A 16,920-nucleotide genomic window follows, 5' to 3' on the forward strand; every position below is an offset into this window, starting at 1 on the left:
AGGGGGCGGGGCGGGCCTGGTCTGCGCGAGCCGGGAGCCGCCCCAACCACGTGATCCTCCTGACCCCAGCGTGACCCCAAGGTCTAGGGTCCGGCCATCACCATCCCCGCACGTCGTGACGTCGTGTGCGTGCGACGCACAAATGGGAACTCTGATGCTTCCGCGGGGGAAATATAGTCCCAGGAGAGGCCGCCTCTTGGCGCGGGTGCTGGGAGCTCCGGGACCGGATGCGGTTCGGTGCCGGGTCCGGGGGCGCCCCGATCGGAGACTGTGGCCGTGGGAGATCAGGTCCCGCCCTCGGTGCGGTGAAGTAAGTAGTCCGGCGCGGGGTCCCGACGGGAAGATCCCTCCGCGGGGGATGGCGGCCGAAGGGATGCCGGGTCCGGGGGCGCCGCGGCCGCCGCAGCGGGACGCTCCGCGGGACGGGGCCAGGCACGGTGAGGGGCGGCCTCAGGCCCGGGGCCGCGGCTTCCGCTTCCCCTTCCCCGCCGGCGCTGCCGGGCCGCCCGAGCGCGGGGACCCCGCGCCAAGATGGCGCCGGCCCGAGCGGGGCGCAGGCAGCGCCAGGGGCAGCCCCGCCCGCAGGCCCCGCCGGGGAGGGGAGGGCCGGGCCGGGCCCGCGGGGCAGCGATGGGGGCCGGGGCCGGGTCCTGCCCGGGGGCCTTGCGGGGGACGCCGGCCCGCGCGGCGGGGTCAGGGCGGACCGTGCTCGGGGCCGGGCCGGGGCTCCAGGCCGCCCCCCCCCCGGGTCTGGCGCTGACTCGTTCCGTGACCCTGCGCCCATCCCCCCCTCGCCCCCGAAACGGGCCGAGGCTCCAGGCCGCCCCCCCCCGCGGGTCTGGCGCTGACTCGTTCCGTGACCCTGCGCCCATCCCCCCCTCGCCCCCGAAACGGGCCGGGGCTCCAGGCCGCCCCCCCCCCGGGTCTGGCGCTGACTCGTTCCGTGACCCTGGGCCCATCCCCCCCTCGCCCCCGAAACGGGCCGGGGCTCTCGTCGCTCCCCGCGGGCTCTGGGGCTGCGTTCGCGCGGAGCCTTCCAGCGGGGAGGCGTTCGCGAGGCAGGTCCCCGTCCTGCCCCTGCCCCAGGCACTGGGGAGCGGGCAAACCAGACACCGGCAGAGGGGAAACTCCCTCTGCCAGGGCCCGAAGCACAAATCTTCCCTTCTAAAATGCGGGAGCAGTGACAGTCAGGTAACGTGCATTCAGCACCAGGCCATTAAGACCAGTTGTGGGTCTACATTTTGTCTCGCTCTGTACTGCACAAGAGCAGTGATTAAAGCAGGGAGGCTTGGAGTCTGGACTCCTGTTTGTTTGTTGGCTCCACTGCCTGACATGAGAACATAAGAGCAGCCCTACTGGATCAGACCAAAGGTCCCGTCTAGCCCAGTGTCCTGTCTTCCAACCGTGGCCAGTGCCAGGAGCCTCAGAGGGAGTGATCAGAACAGGGAATCACCAAGTGATCCATCCCTTGTCGCTCATTCCCAGCTTCTGGCAAATAGAGGTTGGGGCACGATCCCTGTCCATTCCGGCTAATAGTCGGATGTACCTGTCCTCCATGAATTTATACAGTTCTTTTTTGACCCTTTGGCCTTCGCAACATCTTCTGGCAAAGAGGTCCACAGACTGTGCATTGTGTGAAGAAATACATCCTTTTGTTTGTTTTAAACTTACTGACTATGAGGAGTCCCAAGTCACTTCACTTTTCTCTCTTGTGGTGTATTTCTCTGTAAAATAGTGATAATTATGCTTTCCTACTTGATGTTGGTATGTTAAATTATTATTGAGGGTAGCAGGAATGTTTATGATGCTCTGATGAGGCTCCAAAGATGGGCAAAGTAGTCCCATTGCTTGTTTACTGAAATGTTAACCTCCCAATGAGTTCTGTGATCAGTGTCATGTGACCTGGCTTGAGTGACTTTGGTTGTGGATCCACAAGTAGATTAGTCATTCCTTATTTTGGGGGGGAGGGGGAATGCAGCCTCTGTATTTGACAGCTCCGCATTCTCCAGCTGAGCCACTCCTGCAGCTAATGTGGGTAAAAGTGAGTGAGTGCAGGCTAGGCTCCCATCCAATGCTCATCTGAAGTTTGGTGTTGCTTTTTCTCCCCTTGGCTAGGATGAAAGTTTGGCATTTCCTGGTTGCCTTCAAGAACAAGAGTAGGAGACGTGTCAGGCTGTAATAAGTTCTGGGATATCGCTGCACTGGTATGTTTCATGCCTGGGCCAAGTTTTAGTGGAGTATGACGAGGGTGCCCAACCTGCGTCCCATCAAAGCCGTTCATAAGGCCCACGGCTGCTTCATTAGTATTTCGTCGTCATGTTTACATCATTTTAGTTTATGCGTGCGTAAATAGGCAATACTGTACATAGAAACAGCCTATCCAAATAATACAAAACAAGATGAACTTCATATGTGGAATTTGTTTGGCCCACACAAGGTTGTGCTTAGGTTTATGTGGCCCTCCTGTGTAATAAGGTTGGGCACCATGGGAGTACGGCTGAAATATTGAGCTTCACACCCTAGCTATGGGACAAGGGGAGGAAAGCAGGGTGGCATGAAGTAGAGTCATTGGCTTGGTCTACACAACATACTTACTTTGGAATAACTATGAAAAATCTATGAAAAATCCATATCCCTCAGTGATGTAGTTACACCGACCTTAAGGCCATGTGGACAGCTCTGTGTTGCCGGGAGAGCTTCTCTCGCCAACATAGCTACTGCCTCTCACAGGGGTGAATTTATTAAGCTGACAGGAGTACTCTCTCCCATCAGCATAAAGCGTCTTCATCAAACACTCAATTTGTAGTGTAGACTGCCCCTAAAGACTGATCATGGTCTGATGTCTCCTCTCCCTCGTGAGCACACCCTTGCTGTGTGCATTGGGATACCTATGTTATGCTTATATATTTTTGTGCCAGTTATTGTGATATCTAGGCGCCTGTCATCTCAGGCGGGTGGACGGTATGGCAGGATGTTCTGTGCCCCCAGTGCACAGCAGGTCTGACTGCAGCACTTCCTCTCGCCTAGGTCACACTTAAGGGACCCAGGCAAATTGGGCATGGAGGCGGAGGAGAATGAGGTGGAGAGCAGCAGCGATGCGGCCCCTCATCTGGCACAGGAAGAACCTTCGGAGAGCGGGCTTGGTGTGGAGACTTCTGAGGCCATGTCTGCAGACAGCAGCGATGCTGCTTCAGTGCCCATCCTCTCAGAAGCAGATGAGTCTGGTGTGGGGCAGAGCTCAGACAGCAGTGGGGTCTCTCTGGTATGGAGTGGGTCTGGAAACCCCTTGGGGATGGAAGTGAGGTGGTGACTGTGATTTTGTAGATGTGTGTAAGTTGTCAGACTCTGAGAATACTGATAGTATCCTTCAGGGAGTTGGATATCTGACCCAGCCTAGGTGGGAGCCAGCCCTATACAGCACAGGGCAGAGTGGACCACAGGGCCAAGTCTGCTTGAGGGGTCTTCTACAGTACGGATATACAAACCAGGTTTGTGTCTGCCAAGTCAAGGGGAAGAGCCCTACCTACCTAGCTGGATTAGCAGGGAGGAGAGTGCATCTTGAGTCTTTGAGGACATCTTCTAGCTATATCCCAGGGCTGAAGGGTCGTCGGCAGAAGCCGGAAAAACTATCACTTGTCACCCTCTTGTGGGGCCTTTTGGGACCTTTCTTCTGGGCAGGTGCCTCCTGCGAGGCAAGATGCAGCGACAGGTTCGCTCCTAGGGTGAGTCAACAAAGGCCTCTCAACTGAGCTCCCAGGCGTGTCTGTTTTCCAGGAGGAAGTGTCGGAGAGCAGCTCCAGCACAGATGCTATTCCTAGGGTCTACCTGCCAGACTCTTCCTCTATCGCCCAGTCTACCCTCGTCTCCACAGTGAGCCAGTCCATTATGGTGTCGGAATCCCCACAGGTCCTGGTTCACTCCAGCGTCATCACTGATGGGGCCACAATGGTCTCGGACTCCACAGCATCCACCTCCTCGGACCTGGGCTCTGCCATAGACAAAATCATTGAGTCCACAATTGGGCCTGACATCATCCAGAGTGAGTGCATCACCAAGTCAGTTGTTGCGTGCTCCCTTTCCTGGAGCCCCAGGGATATGGAATAGCTCTCAGTGTCATGTGCCCTGGGCTGGGCAAGGGGGACAGGCAGTGGGGACACGATAGCTGAGTGGGGAAGGAGCTGCTGCTGTTGTGAAGACTCAAGGAAACCGACTCAATCAAAAAGGAAATCCCATTTAGTGAGAGGCTGCTCCCCCTTGCTTTCCCTGACAACCAGAAGTGGTGCCTGTTGTTCCTGGCCTTCCCACCAAGTGGTGAAAGAGGGGATTTGCAGGGCAGCTCTCTCATCACTGCTGGAATGGGTTTCTATCCTCAGTCCGTCCTGAGCTCACAGCATTACGTCCATGCCAGAGTGCCAGCCCCCAGTTAACTTTCCTCACCTTCTCACTTGCCCACCCTGACTCCCTAGAAGAATGCCTTGTCTTGTTAGTTGTCAGCCTCTACAGTCGGCCCCATCACCCTCTCACTCTCTGTTCCCTTCCTAGGCTGCATCACAGTGACGAGTGCTGAGGATAGTGGTGCCCAGACTACCCAGTATCTCATTCTGCAGGGGCCTGATGATGGTAAGTGAATGCTTCTGGGCTCTCCAGTGACGACATCTGCTTCTGAGCCCATTTCCATCCTTCTATAACCCCACCACCAAACGCCAGAAATCCCTGTGAGGGAATTGTACAGAAGCCCTGGTTGTAGGGGGAGTTCTTCGCTACTGTAGTCTCAGTTTCTCCCAACAGGGGGCACTGTAGGCAGCAGGGTGGGAATGCTGTGAGGCAGAGCTCCTAGTTACTCCTCTCCCTCCCTTCCCCTCCCCGCAGGGGGTGTTGTAGGGAGCAGGGCAGGAGCACTGGGTATGGGGAAGCTCTTGGCCACTTGAGCCACTGCCTGGGAGTAGGGGTTTGTGTGTGTATAACCGTGAGGATTCGGTTTCCTTAGTGAGCTCTTTTTGGTGCTTTAGGTGCCCCCATGGTGTCCCAGATGGCCACTTCTGCTCTGGCCAACAGTTTGGCAATAGAAGCCATAGCCGATGGACCCACTTCCACGTGCCTAGACCAGCCTGGTCCTTCAGACCTTTCCAAACGGTCTGAAATACTGGAGCTGCCCACGCAGCCAGATCAGGCCAGAGAGGCAGATTCTGGAGAAGAGCCAGACCAGCCAGACCTGGAGAGCTTGGAGGAGATGATGGAGGTGGTGGTGGTACAACAGTTCAGGTGCAAGATGTGTCAGTACAAGAGCATCTCCAAGAAAACTCTCATCAACCACATGAAGGAGCGGCACTTCCAGCCAGGTAGGGGTGCTGCCATCTCTGGGAGACTTGTATACCAGGTGGGGGTGCTCTGCGGGATGGGAGAAGAGTTGATATGTCAGGTGGGGAGCAAAGTAGTTAATGTACCAGGTGTGGGCACCACTGTCTCCAGGGATGTGGCTTATAATGGCTATGTTGTAACTGGAAAGAATCCTGACTTACATTGGTGTAACTGAGGGCAGAATTTGGTTTTATGTAATTCGTTTACTGAGGACTAAATATTTCAGCCCTTAATTCTGAATTCTCCTGTTGGGGAGAATTTGGCTCTGAATATATAATTACTAGAAGTATAAATGACTAAATATCACCATCCACAGCTTACAAAATGAAAATCTACTTTAAACAACCCTGTGAAAATAAATAATTTTAAGTCTGAAGCTTTTGATTTGGAGGGTAGTGAATCTAATACCGTTTTAATAATAATGATAATAAAAAAGTCCAGTGGTGATCCTGGCAATAAGGTCAGTGAGCCTAACTTCAGTACCTGGCAGACTGGTTGGAACTATAATAAAGAATATAGAATCATAGATTATTTGGGCTGGAAGGGACCTCAGGAGGTCATCTAGTCCAATCCCCTGCTCAAAGCAGGACCAATCCCCAACTAAATCCCTAAATGGCCCCCTCAAGGATTGAACTCACAACCCTAGGTTTAGCAGGCCAATGCTCAAACCACAGAGCTATCTCCCCCCAAAGTATTGGGCATATAGTTAAACACAATTTGTTAGAGAAGAGTCAACCGGGCTTTTGTAAAGCGAAATCATGCTTCACCAGTCTCTTAGAGTTCTTTGAGAGGCTCAACAAACATATGGACACGGGTGAAGCCAGGGGATATAGTGTACTTGGACTTTTAGAAAACCTTTAATAATGTCTCTCACCAAAGACACTCAAACAGAGTAAGCTGTCAGTGGTAGTAAGTTCAGAGTAAGGAATATTGGAAAACATAATCCCAACTATACATACAAAATGATGGGGTCTAAATTAGCTGTTACCACTCAAGAAAGAGATCTTGGAGTCATTGTGGATAGTTTTCTGAAAACACCTCAGCGTGCAGCAGCGATCAAAACTGACTGTTAGGATCCTTTAGAAAAGGCAGAAAAATATCATAATGCCACTATATAAATCCATGATATGTCCACACCTTGAATACTGAGTGCAGTTCTGGTCACCCCATCTCAAAAAAGATATATTAGAATTGGAAAAAGTAGAGTAGAGAGAGGCAACGAAAATGAGAGAGTAAAAAGACTGGGACTGTCCAGCTTTGAAAAGAGATGACTAAGGGTGAATATGGTAGAGGTCTATAAAATCATGACTGGTGTGGAGAAAGTGAGTGTTGTTTATCTCTTCACATAACACAAGAACTAGGAGTCACCCAATGAAACGAATAGGCAGCAGGTTTAAAACAAACAAAAGGAAGTACTTCTTCACACAACACACAGTCAACCTGTGGAACTAGTTGCCAGGGGATATTGTGAACTGGATTTAAAAAAAAAACTAGATAGGTCCATCAATGGCTATTAGCTAAGATGGTCAGGGACACAACCCATGATCTGAGTGTCCCAAAACCTCCAACTACCAGAAGCTGGGACTGCACTATAGGATGGTTCACTCAATAAATTATCCTGTTCAATTAATTCCCTCTGAAGCATCAGGCCCTGGCTGCTGTCAGAAGACAGGATACTGGGCTAAATGGACCATTGGTCTGACCCAGTATAGCTGTTCTGATGTTCTTTATAAACCAGGCTGGGATGCCGATGAGACTAGGGGTGGGAGAAAGGGGATTTCTATATTAGGTGAGTGTGTGAGTGAGGTGCTGTTGTGTCTGTGAAGGGCTGGGTGCTGGCTCTGTGACACACCCCAGCTTGACTAATGAGAGCAGAGTGCTGCCCAAGTGAGTCGCTTACTGCTTTCTCTGCCAGTGGCTACTGCTCTGGCCTTGAAGAAGGGGCGTCCGCGGAAGGGGGGACCTTCCCCAAAGTCTCTGGAGGAAGATGTGGCAGAGGAGGAAGAGGAGGATGATATCATGGATGCTGGAGCCATTGATGACCCTGAAGGTACAGCTCCTTCTCCCCTCTGGGCAGTGCTGCCAGCCGCTGTTGGGGTCTGTGTCTAACGCCTCGGACTGTTCTTCCCACAGAGGACAGCGACTATAACCCAGCTGAGGATGAGCCTCGTGGGCGGCAGCCCAAGTACAGCCGCATTGTCCCCACGTCAAGTGAGGAGAGGCCACGCCGGCGGCCGGGGAGACCCCGCAAGTTCCCTCGCCTAGAGGACATGCCGCAGCCTGAAGGTAGGGGGTTGGAGAGGAGCAGTGGGCCCAGGCTGGTGGAGGGTGAAAGCAGGGATGAGGCTGACCCTGACATGCTGGGTTGCTGTTGGGCAGGTGGTGAGGAGGAGCCCTTAGTCACGTCCCAGAGCACTCTGAGCAGCGAGCTGCAGGACTCCGAGGCAGCCAGCTCCTCCGTCCTGGAGAACGGGGCCAGCGACAGCCTTGTGGAGCCCAGCATCAGCCAGTCAGACTCCGAGAACAAGGATCCGTCCTCCAACACAGGCCCTGAGGAGGCTGACACCGTACCCAGGAGGCGAGGCCGGCCCTCCCGCCGCTTCCTTGGCAAGAAATACCGCAAGTACATCGGGCGCAGGTGAGGGGGTGCTGAGCTGTGGCTGTGCCCAGGGCCGGGCTGGCAGCCTCGTTACTGTCACGGCACTGAGCACCGGCTCTGCTTTTGCAGGTACTACTACAAGTCCCCCAAGCCTCTGATGAGGCCCTACCTGTGTCGAATCTGCGGCTCACGCTTCCTCACACATGATGACCTGCGCTTTCACGTTAACTCGCACGAGGCCAATGACCCTCAGCTCTTCAAGTGCCTGCAGTGCAGCTACCGCTCCCGCCGCTGGTCCTCCCTTAAAGTGAGCCCGGCCTTCCCTGCCCCAGCCCCAGCCCCACCCTGGGGGTAGTCACTGGCTCAGTGCCTCATGGCCTGCTCTTTACCTCTCACAGGAACACATGTTTAACCACGTGGGCAGCAAGCCGTACAAGTGTGAGGAGTGTGACTACACAAGCGTGTACAAGAAGGATGTCATCCGCCACTCAACTGTGCACAGCCGGGACCGGTGAGTAGAGTGGGGCCATGGGACAGATCCCTGTGTTCTGGCCAGACAGCTCCTTCCCTGTACCCAGCTCCCCTCTGCCCCCATGTGCTGAGCCAAGCAGCTCCTCCCCCATGATTTCAGATGCAGCCAGTCCTGAGCTGAGTAGACAGTATCTGCTTCTGTTCCGTTTTCCCTTCCCAGCACCGGGGGCCCTCTTGGGCAGTCACTGGGTGGGAGGGTTGGCTGGGGGCGGGTCTCAGACTCGGGGAGCGTCTGACCCTGTTTATTTTTCTTCTCTCTCTCAGGAAGAAGAGAGCCGACCCGGTGAGTTCCCAGCTCCCTGATGGCTTGTGTCTTAGCCCCAGTTCTCACTGGGGGCCTCCCGGGCAAGGCTGCTTTCTGCTCCCACTGCCTGGTAGATAGGGATGGTTCTGGGCTGACTAGAGCCCCAGATCTGGCTGGTGAGGGGGCTGAGAGGGGCTGTCAGTGGCTCTCTCATCCAGATGGGCTCATCTCTGCATCCTCTCTCTGTCTCCAGCCCCCAAAGCTGAATTCGTTCCCCTGCCCAGTGTGTAGCCGAGTCTACCCCATGCAGAAGAGGCTGACGCAGCACATGAAGACTCACAGCACGGAGAAGCCACACATGTGTGACAAGGTGGGGAGGGCATGGGGGGAAGGGCTGGGGCAAGATGCACCCCAGGCCTGCATAGGCAGTGAGTGTTGCTGTGTTCTGTTGCAGTGCGGAAAGTCCTTCAAGAAGCGCTACACCTTTAAGATGCATCTGCTGACGCACATCCAGGCCGTTGCTAACCGCAGGTAGGAGCAGGGGATTCCCGGCCTTGGGATGGCCAAAGCCTGCTGGGTTGTCGCCCCTCTCTCAAAGAGTTCCCAGGCATCCTGTCCTGAGTAATGGCCCCGTCTCCTTCCCTGGCAGGTTCAAGTGCGAGTTCTGTGACTACGTCTGCGAGGATAAAAAGATCCTGCTGAACCACCAGCTCTCGCACATGAACGACAAGCCGTACAAGTGCAGCTTCTGCAAGTACTCCACCTTCCGTGAGGACTTCCTGGTGTCACACATGGCCGTCAAGCACACGGGTGAGAGCAGCCCTGCCGCCTGGGCCTTGTGCCAGCCCCTTCGCTCAGCTGCTGTCCCTGCTCCCCCTGCTGACTGGCTGCTGCCCCCCTCTCTCTGGCTGCAGGGGGGAAGCCGTTTGCCTGCGAGTACTGTCACTTCACCACCAAGCACAAGAAGAACCTGCGCCTCCACGTGCAGTGCCGCCACACTGACTCCTTTGAGGAGTGGGCCCAGCGGCATCCCGAGGAGCCCCCCTGCCGGCGCCGCCCCTTCTTCACCCTGCAGCAGATCGAGGAGCTGAAGCAGCAGCACAGCCAGGTGCAGATTCCCACAGAGCCTGCAGCCAGCCCACCAGTGAGTACTTGGGCCCCCGGCCTTCCTGCCTGCTCCCCTCCCCTCAGGCTTGGGCATGCTCTCAGCTGTTTTCCTCATTCAGGTTTCTCTTGGCCCTGTGACCTACCACACAGTGCAGCCCCTTCCAACGGCAGAACCCTCCATCCTTTCCCAGGATTCCTTGGGGGGAACCACCATCATTTATGAGCAAGGTGAGCTCCAGGGAAGAGAGAAGGGCCTACCTGGGCAGGCACAGTGCAACTCATCTGCTCTCTCTGCCTCTCCCAGGTGTGGAGGGATCGGCAGAGCTGGCCACGCAGACAGCTCTGGATCTCCTGCTGAACATGAGCAGCCAGCGGGAGCTGGCCACAGGCTCCCTGCAGGTGAGATCACAGTCCCCACCATAGCTGTGAGGAGAGCCCCAGGCCAGGCCAGACCCCAGCTGATCCCTTCCTGTCTGTTTCCTGTGCAGGTGGCCGTGGTGAAGTCCGATGGCTCTGGAGTGGCACAGGCCCCCAAAGCCCAGTCACAGCAGGAGGAGGAGGCAGATCTGGATTCCACTGGGCAGCAGCAGAAGGTGGTGACGCTGCATGTGGCTGAGCATGGAGAGGCCTTAGTGCAGGAGGCCAATGAGGAGGCGACCCTGGGGAGCTCTGAGCTGCAGCAGATCACCATTCCTTTCGGGAGCACAGCGGAGTATAGCATCATCACGCCTGTCAGCGAGGAGATCCAGGCCCCAGAGACTCTCTACAGGTCAGTGCCAGATGCACTTAGAGGTACCAAACCAGCTGCCCCTGCCCTGGGTCCCAAAGTCATCAGATTCTGCTCCGGTTCCAAGTACGTTAGTCATGTGGCTATCTAGGGCTGCCTTCCCTGGAGGAGAGTGCCTCTGCTCTCACTCTGCCGCCATCGTCAGGGCAGCCCTGTGCTAGAGGGGAATGGAAGTGCCCTGGGGAAGAGGTGGGGACCCCTCTGACCCTGCCCTCTGCCCCTGTAGTGAGGAGGAGAGCACGACGGAGCCCACCCATACAGTTGTGGTGAGCGACGCCATGATGAACGAAGCGCTGAAAGAGCACAGCAGTCACTACATCATGTCAGCCAGTTTCCCAGGGAGCCAGCTCCATCACGTCGAGGTAAGAGGGGCCCAGACTCCTGTTTCCTGGAGGGGTGTAAGGCAGTGTAACTCTTGTGGTCTTCTCTTCCAGCAGCTCAGTGGGGACCCTGCCCTCTCACCAGGGGAAGGCCAGGAGGCCCAGGCCTCTGGTGGCAAGTGGCCCATGCTGCAGTGCCTGGCCAGGCAGCTCCGAAAGAACTCTGCCTTCTCCCCAGCACCAGAAGGGCAAGCAATCCAGTCTGCAAAGGTCAAATGGCCCGTGCTGCAGGGTGTGGCCAAGAAGCTGTCATGCAAGATTTCTGCAACTAAGAAGCTGTCGTGCAAGATTTCTGCAACTAAGAAATTCTCGTGCAAGATTTGCACGGCCATGTTCACAGGGAGAGCAGAGATGGAGAGTCACAAGAGGGCACATGTAGGGCCCAACACCTTCAAGTGTCCAGACTGCCCGTTCACAGCAGCTGTGTGGGTGGAGGTCCGGGTAGGTTGGCTGGGCGCCCAGGGGCTGGGAGGGAGTCTGGTGTTGGCAGCTGGCTGATCTCGCGATCTCTCCTGCCCCCAGAGTCACATGGCACAGCATGCCAACCTTCGACCCCACAAGTGCTCCCACTGCAGCTTTGCCTCCAAGAACAAGAAGGACCTGCGCAGACACATGCTGACGCACACCAATGAGAAGCCCTTTGCCTGCCAGATCTGTGGGCAGAGGTGGGTAAAACCAGCCAGGGCCCTGCAGTGCCTCCAGGAGGGCTCTGCAGCAGCACGTGGTGATAACAAGCCACCTGCCCCTGGACATGCCCCTCCCACTGGGCCTCTGGTCTCTGAATGAGCCTCCTGTTCTCTGCACAGTAGCAGCCAGCCTGGTCCTTCCTCCTCATTTCCAGCTCCCAGATCTTGGCAATGCAGAGCTGGAAATGAGGAGCCAGGCCTCCTGCCCTGTGCCTTCCAGGGAAGGAAGGGTGTGAGAGGCCCCGCTGCCCTCAGCAAGCTCCAGCCCCCCCACTCTTGCTGTCCTTGTAGGTTTAACCGGAACGGGCATCTCAAGTTCCACATGCAGCGTCTGCATTGCTCCGAGGGGAAGCAGCTGGGGCAGCCAACAGCCACCACCCCGCAGACCATCATACTCAACAGCGATGAGGAAGCACTAGCCACGCTGCAGAGTAAGACCTGCCTTCCCTGACGGTGCAGGGGTCTGTGCCTAGGGTTGCCTGCTGTCAGACCGTCTTGGGCTGAGCACTTGACACAGTTCGTAAGCTAAGCAGGATTGGACCTGATCAAGTCTTGGATGGGAGATCCCTGGTGAAGCTGCAGGATGCACTGTCTCTTTGCAGCCAATGCTGACCCGAGTGTCCCAGCATGGTGCTAGGGGACAGGGGGCTGCAAAGCAGTGTGGAGGGCGCTCTCCCTTTGCTGCCAGTGCTGACCCCAGCGCCCCAGTGCAGTGCCAAGGGAATGAGGACAGCTTTCTGAGGGTCAGCTCTGGGGAGACAGGGGAACCCCGCTGCAGCTACTACTGCAAAGTCCTTCTTGTGGTTGGGATGTGAATGGAGGTCTCTGCTGCCTTTATTGCACATGTCAAGGTCTTAGCTCCAGCATCTTTGTTACCTTCCAGTTTGGGCCGGTTCCATTTGACCTCTATTGCTCTGGCTCCTTGTCCCCAGTTTGCTTGCTGGTGTGCGTTTAGGTCTGGCTGAGCCTGGGCTTGGGGGGTAAGGGAGGGGGTGGCGCTGGCTGGTGTTGGGCTTGCGGGGCAGGGGATAGTGGTGGCTGAGGATGGCTCTCTCTCCCTTCCCAGCAGCTTTGCAGTCTGGCCAGGCAGTGCTGGCTCCTGAACGGCTGCAGCAGGCTCTGGGGCAGGAGCACATCATCGTAGCGCAGGAGCAGAGCATCACGAGCCAGGTGAGTCAGCCAGATGCCTTTGCCAGCCACACAAACCACCCACAAGCAGTGGCCTCTGTCCATCGCTCAGAGGGGCTGGGCTCAGCTACCGCAGTGACAGGCTGCAGCTTCACTGTCTTGCAGGAGGAGGCCACATACATCCAGGAGATCACAACGGCTGACGGGCAGACGGTGCAGCACTTGGTGACCGCTGATAACCAGGTATGGGAGGTAGCTGCTGTCCGTATGGCTCTGGCACCTGTACGTGGGGTGCTGCAGGGGCTGATGGGAGTCTCTGCGGGGAGGGCCAGCGGGGCTTGACTGGGGTGAAAGGAACCAAAGGGAAGCTCCAGCTGAATCTTAGCATGGAGGTGACCCAGGCTGAGCCAAGATCCCCAGGGAAGTGGGGAGCCCCAGTGCTTGAGCATCTCACTGCCAAGCTGGAGAGATGCTGGAAATGTGCAGCAGGGCTGCGTCCCGCACAGCCTGCAGCAATGCTGTGGGTTGAGGTGAGTGCTGAGTCTCTCTTTCCCCTGTAGGTTCAGTACATCATTGCCCAGGATGGCGTGCAGCACTTGCTCCCTCATGAGTATGTTGTTGTCCCAGAGGGGCATCACATCCAGGTAAGCAGCCAGATCGTGTCCTAGGTTGTGAAGTCCAGGATGGAGCTGTAGGGGGGAGGGAGGCACTGTTCCCTTGAAATCCAGGCAGGTCTCCTCCATGTGGATGAAGGGATCTGGCCTGGGGCAGGGGGTCAGGTTTGAGGAGCTTCCCTCCCCTTCCCAGCTCTCACTCCAGCTCTTGTCTTTCAGGTACAAGACGGCCAGATCACCCACATCCAGTATGAACAGGGCAGCCAGTTCCTCCAGGAGCCCCAGGTAATGGGAGCAGCTGCTGGCTGGGACTATGCCCTGGAGCTCCCAGACCCATGGAACCAGGCCCTGGTGGGGAGGGGGAGGATCATGTACCAGAGAATGCATCGGGAGCGGGAGGGGATCCCACGGCATGGGCATTAATAACTCAGCAAGAAGGTGAATCACAGGCTAAACAGCTGCTCCTTTAGCTAGCTGTGTGAAGGGCCTGCACGTCCTCTGAGGGCTCTGCTGCAGACGGAGGTAAGCAGGGCAGAGTGAGCGTCTCCCCCCGCCCCCTCGTCTGTGCTTCCTGCCTGCCCAGTCTGATCCGTCTCCCTCTCTCTGTTCCCCAGCAGATCCAGTACATGCCGGTTTCCCCAGAGCAGCAGCTAGTTACCCAGGCTGAGCTGGAAGCTGTGGCGCACTCAGCAGTGACAGGTACAGAGTCAGGGCTCCCTGCTCTGAGCTGAGTCCAGGCCGTGGGCTCTGGAGTGCTGGGTCACAGGAAAGGCTTTGCCTCCCGCCCACTGTCTGTCTGCGAGTCCTGGTGCCCGGAATTCATGGCGTCACATTCATGGGGCGTCCCAGCCCCAGATGGTGGTAACATAGTTGTTCCATCTCCCGGCTGCTTTGACATGAGCTAGTGGTCTGTCACATGCTGCCTTCAAAAACCGCCCACCACCCTCGCTAGCAGGGTTGGCAGGGCAGCTGTGGATTGGGTGGGCTGTGGTTACCCAGCTGCCCTCATGGCAGAGCACAGGGAACATAGGCGAAGCCTACTCTTCTGCTGCCTTTTCTCCCTAACTTAAGAGAACAAGCCAGGTTTGCTGCTGCTTGAGGGGCTGTGCCTGGAAGTGCTGATTCCCCACACTCAGTGTGGTGGGTGCCCCAGGCAGAGCCCAGCCTCCTGCTGCTATCCCCTCTTTGCTGGATGGCCTCGGGTGGACCCAGCTTGGCAGGTGGTGGTTGCAGCCCAGGGCCGGCACATCTCCTGGAGCCACAGAGCATTGTAAAGATGCTTTCTACACCCCTCCCCCATGCAGGCTGTCCTGTGCGCCTGGCAAAGCAGTGGAGAGCGAGTGGGTAAGGGCCTCCCAGCAAGGGCCCCCTTCCCTGCCTCCTGGGCTGGGGTAGCAAAAGGGCTGATGCCGCTCTCCCTCTCTCTGCAGCAGTGGCCGATGCTGCCATGGCCCAAGCCCAGGGCATGTTCACCACAGAGGCAACAGCTGAGCAGATCCAGCAGCTGCAGCAGGGAATCCATTACGATGTCATCACGCTGGCGGATTAAGGGCTGGGGACGGGCAGATGCTCTGGGCCAGCCATCCACTAGCCAGGCCGAAAGGGGCTACAGGGGACAAGTCTGAGCACCCTCTGGCTGGGGTTTGCTATTGACTTGCCGTGTGCAGCAGGAGCGCCGGATCCTGCCTGTCTGCCCCTCTGCACAGAGTGCTGCATCCGACGCAGGGGCTGCTCCCCGGCAGTCACGTGGCTAGGTGGGTGGCGGCATAGCCCTGCCTGGGGCTGGTCTCTGTCACACCTGCCAGTCTCAGATCCTTTTCCCTGCGTTGTGTCCTCAAGCTGCACCTGCCTGCCATACAAGGTCCTGGCCTGAGACGGGCGCTGACCCCAGCCATGTCGTGAAGAGGCCGGGCAAGGGCTACTGCATTCAGTTGTAGCAGCCGTGCTGCCTGCCCTTGGGCTGTAGGGTGCGTGGGCACGGCGCGGCACGGAGACTGCCTCCCCCGTAGGCTTTCCTGGCCTGCAGGCAGGCATTGCTCAGAATCTGCACGGGGAGAGCAGAACGACCTGGAGAGAGCGAACCACAGTGGACGAGGCAATAGCTGAGATGTTCTATTTTTCTTCCAAACAGAGATGGACTCTGCTGGAGAGAGCTGGTTTGTACAGGGGAGGGGAGGGAGATCAGTGCAAACCATCGGAAGCTTTGAATCTGCTTATGAATAAAAAGGCATCGAATTCTGTCTGGCCCATGCGTGGAGTGGGGCTTGGGGCTACAGGGGCCCTTCATCGACATGCAGCTCCCCTGGTCTGACGCAGCTCCCCTGGTCTGACACAGCCTCCCTCCTTGCACCCTGGGCCTGTGTGTGTCTGGCGGGGGGTGTGCTTGTGAAGTGCTTCCCTTGCGGCTGCCACCTGACACAATCTGCCTGGCAGGGAAGGGCCCTTTGGGCCTGTGTTGGAATTCCTGAGGTGAGCCCCCCGCTGCCTTGAGCTGCTTGGGGACTGGCCCAGGGGGCAGAGGGGTGGAGCCTCCCAGGGTGGGTATGAGCCCTGTGGGCTGTGACAGGCAAAGCTCACTGACGCTATCAGCTGCCCCTAGCCCCTGTGACCTTGACTGTCGAGCCCTCCATGGCTGCCCATGGTCTGCAGTGATGAAATTAATGGAGTGGTAAACAGCCTAAATCCCCTGTAACTCAGTCCTGAACTACCCAGGCTGCCCCTCCCTGATCGGATTGTGGGGAGGTATTTACATGTGATTATAACAGCTAATCGCGGAGTTTTAGTTCTGTCCATTTGCATTACACTGATTATCCGGGGGCGGGGGAGGCTAAAACCCCACCACTGCCTCCAGCCTTGGATGCTGCAGCTGGGCAGGGGCTTGGCCACTTCCGCAGCTAAGCGGCAAAGGGCTGCCACCTTCTCCCAGGCTGTGCACAGCTGAAGCTGCTGCACAGTAAGAGCTGGGGCAAGTGGGGGTATGTATCTTCCACCCCAGGAAAGGTGCTGGCTCAGCATGAGCCCTAGGGGGGCCAAGGCCAAGGGGTCAGGGGAGATAGCAGGGGCCCTGTTTTCCTCTGGCTGCCCCAGGGGTGACGTATTCCTGGTGAGCAGGGTCTGGGCTTGCAGAAGCCCCACTTGCTCCTCCCTAGCGTGGCCAAGCCTCATGTTGCACTGCGATGGGGAGCTGAGGCAGGACACACATTTGGGTTTGAAGATGGTTGCGAGGCAGCAGTGCCCCTCAGCCTGGAGATGACAGCATGGCTGTGCGTTCTCCTCCTCGTCTTGCACCAGTGCGGCTCCAGCTAGCGCTCTGCCCTGGGAGCTCCAGGGTCCGGACTAGCTATTTCCTCCCTGCCCACCTCAGCTGGCTGGTCTGGACAGTGGCCCTAAGGCCTTGCTGGGAGGCGCTGGGCTCATTCCAGTGCTTTGAAGAGGGACAGGCTGTGATGTTCTGGGCTCCTCGAGAGGGGCGCTGCTGGTTCATAC

At 57.1% G+C, this 16,920-nt stretch overlaps 1 protein-coding gene across 9 annotated transcripts; it reads left to right on the forward strand.

The window, feature by feature from the left end:
- Positions 1 to 413: 413 nt before the first annotated feature.
- ZNF335 (zinc finger protein 335) lies at positions 414 to 15,674 on the forward strand. 9 transcript variants are annotated; one of them, XM_030532819.1, is made up of 29 exons: positions 785 to 1,191; positions 2,116 to 2,204; positions 3,028 to 3,262; positions 3,775 to 4,039; positions 4,543 to 4,620; positions 5,010 to 5,339; positions 7,274 to 7,408; positions 7,492 to 7,644; positions 7,738 to 7,981; positions 8,087 to 8,264; positions 8,356 to 8,468; positions 8,753 to 8,771; positions 8,986 to 9,102; positions 9,187 to 9,263; positions 9,382 to 9,542; positions 9,647 to 9,876; positions 9,959 to 10,067; positions 10,144 to 10,238; positions 10,328 to 10,608; positions 10,853 to 10,988; positions 11,061 to 11,447; positions 11,529 to 11,671; positions 11,984 to 12,123; positions 12,759 to 12,862; positions 12,986 to 13,063; positions 13,381 to 13,464; positions 13,654 to 13,719; positions 14,052 to 14,133; positions 14,865 to 15,674. In XM_030532819.1, exons 3-29 carry the CDS (start codon positions 3,059 to 3,061, stop codon positions 14,981 to 14,983), a joined length of 4,128 nt encoding a protein of 1,375 aa, XP_030388679.1. In that variant the 5' UTR covers positions 785 to 1,191; positions 2,116 to 2,204; positions 3,028 to 3,058; the 3' UTR covers positions 14,984 to 15,674. The 9 variants fall into 9 exon arrangements, with proteins under 9 accessions (XP_030388671.1, XP_030388677.1, XP_030388670.1 ...); XM_030532815.1 differs by having other exon boundaries at positions 786 to 1,191; positions 7,738 to 7,996; XM_030532816.1 differs by having other exon boundaries at positions 786 to 1,191; positions 14,049 to 14,133.
- Positions 15,675 to 16,920: the final 1,246 nt, after the last annotated feature.

This window comes from Gopherus evgoodei, chromosome 14 (genome assembly GCF_007399415.2).
Source record: "Gopherus evgoodei ecotype Sinaloan lineage chromosome 14, rGopEvg1_v1.p, whole genome shotgun sequence".
NCBI lineage: Eukaryota > Metazoa > Chordata > Testudines > Testudinidae > Gopherus > Gopherus evgoodei.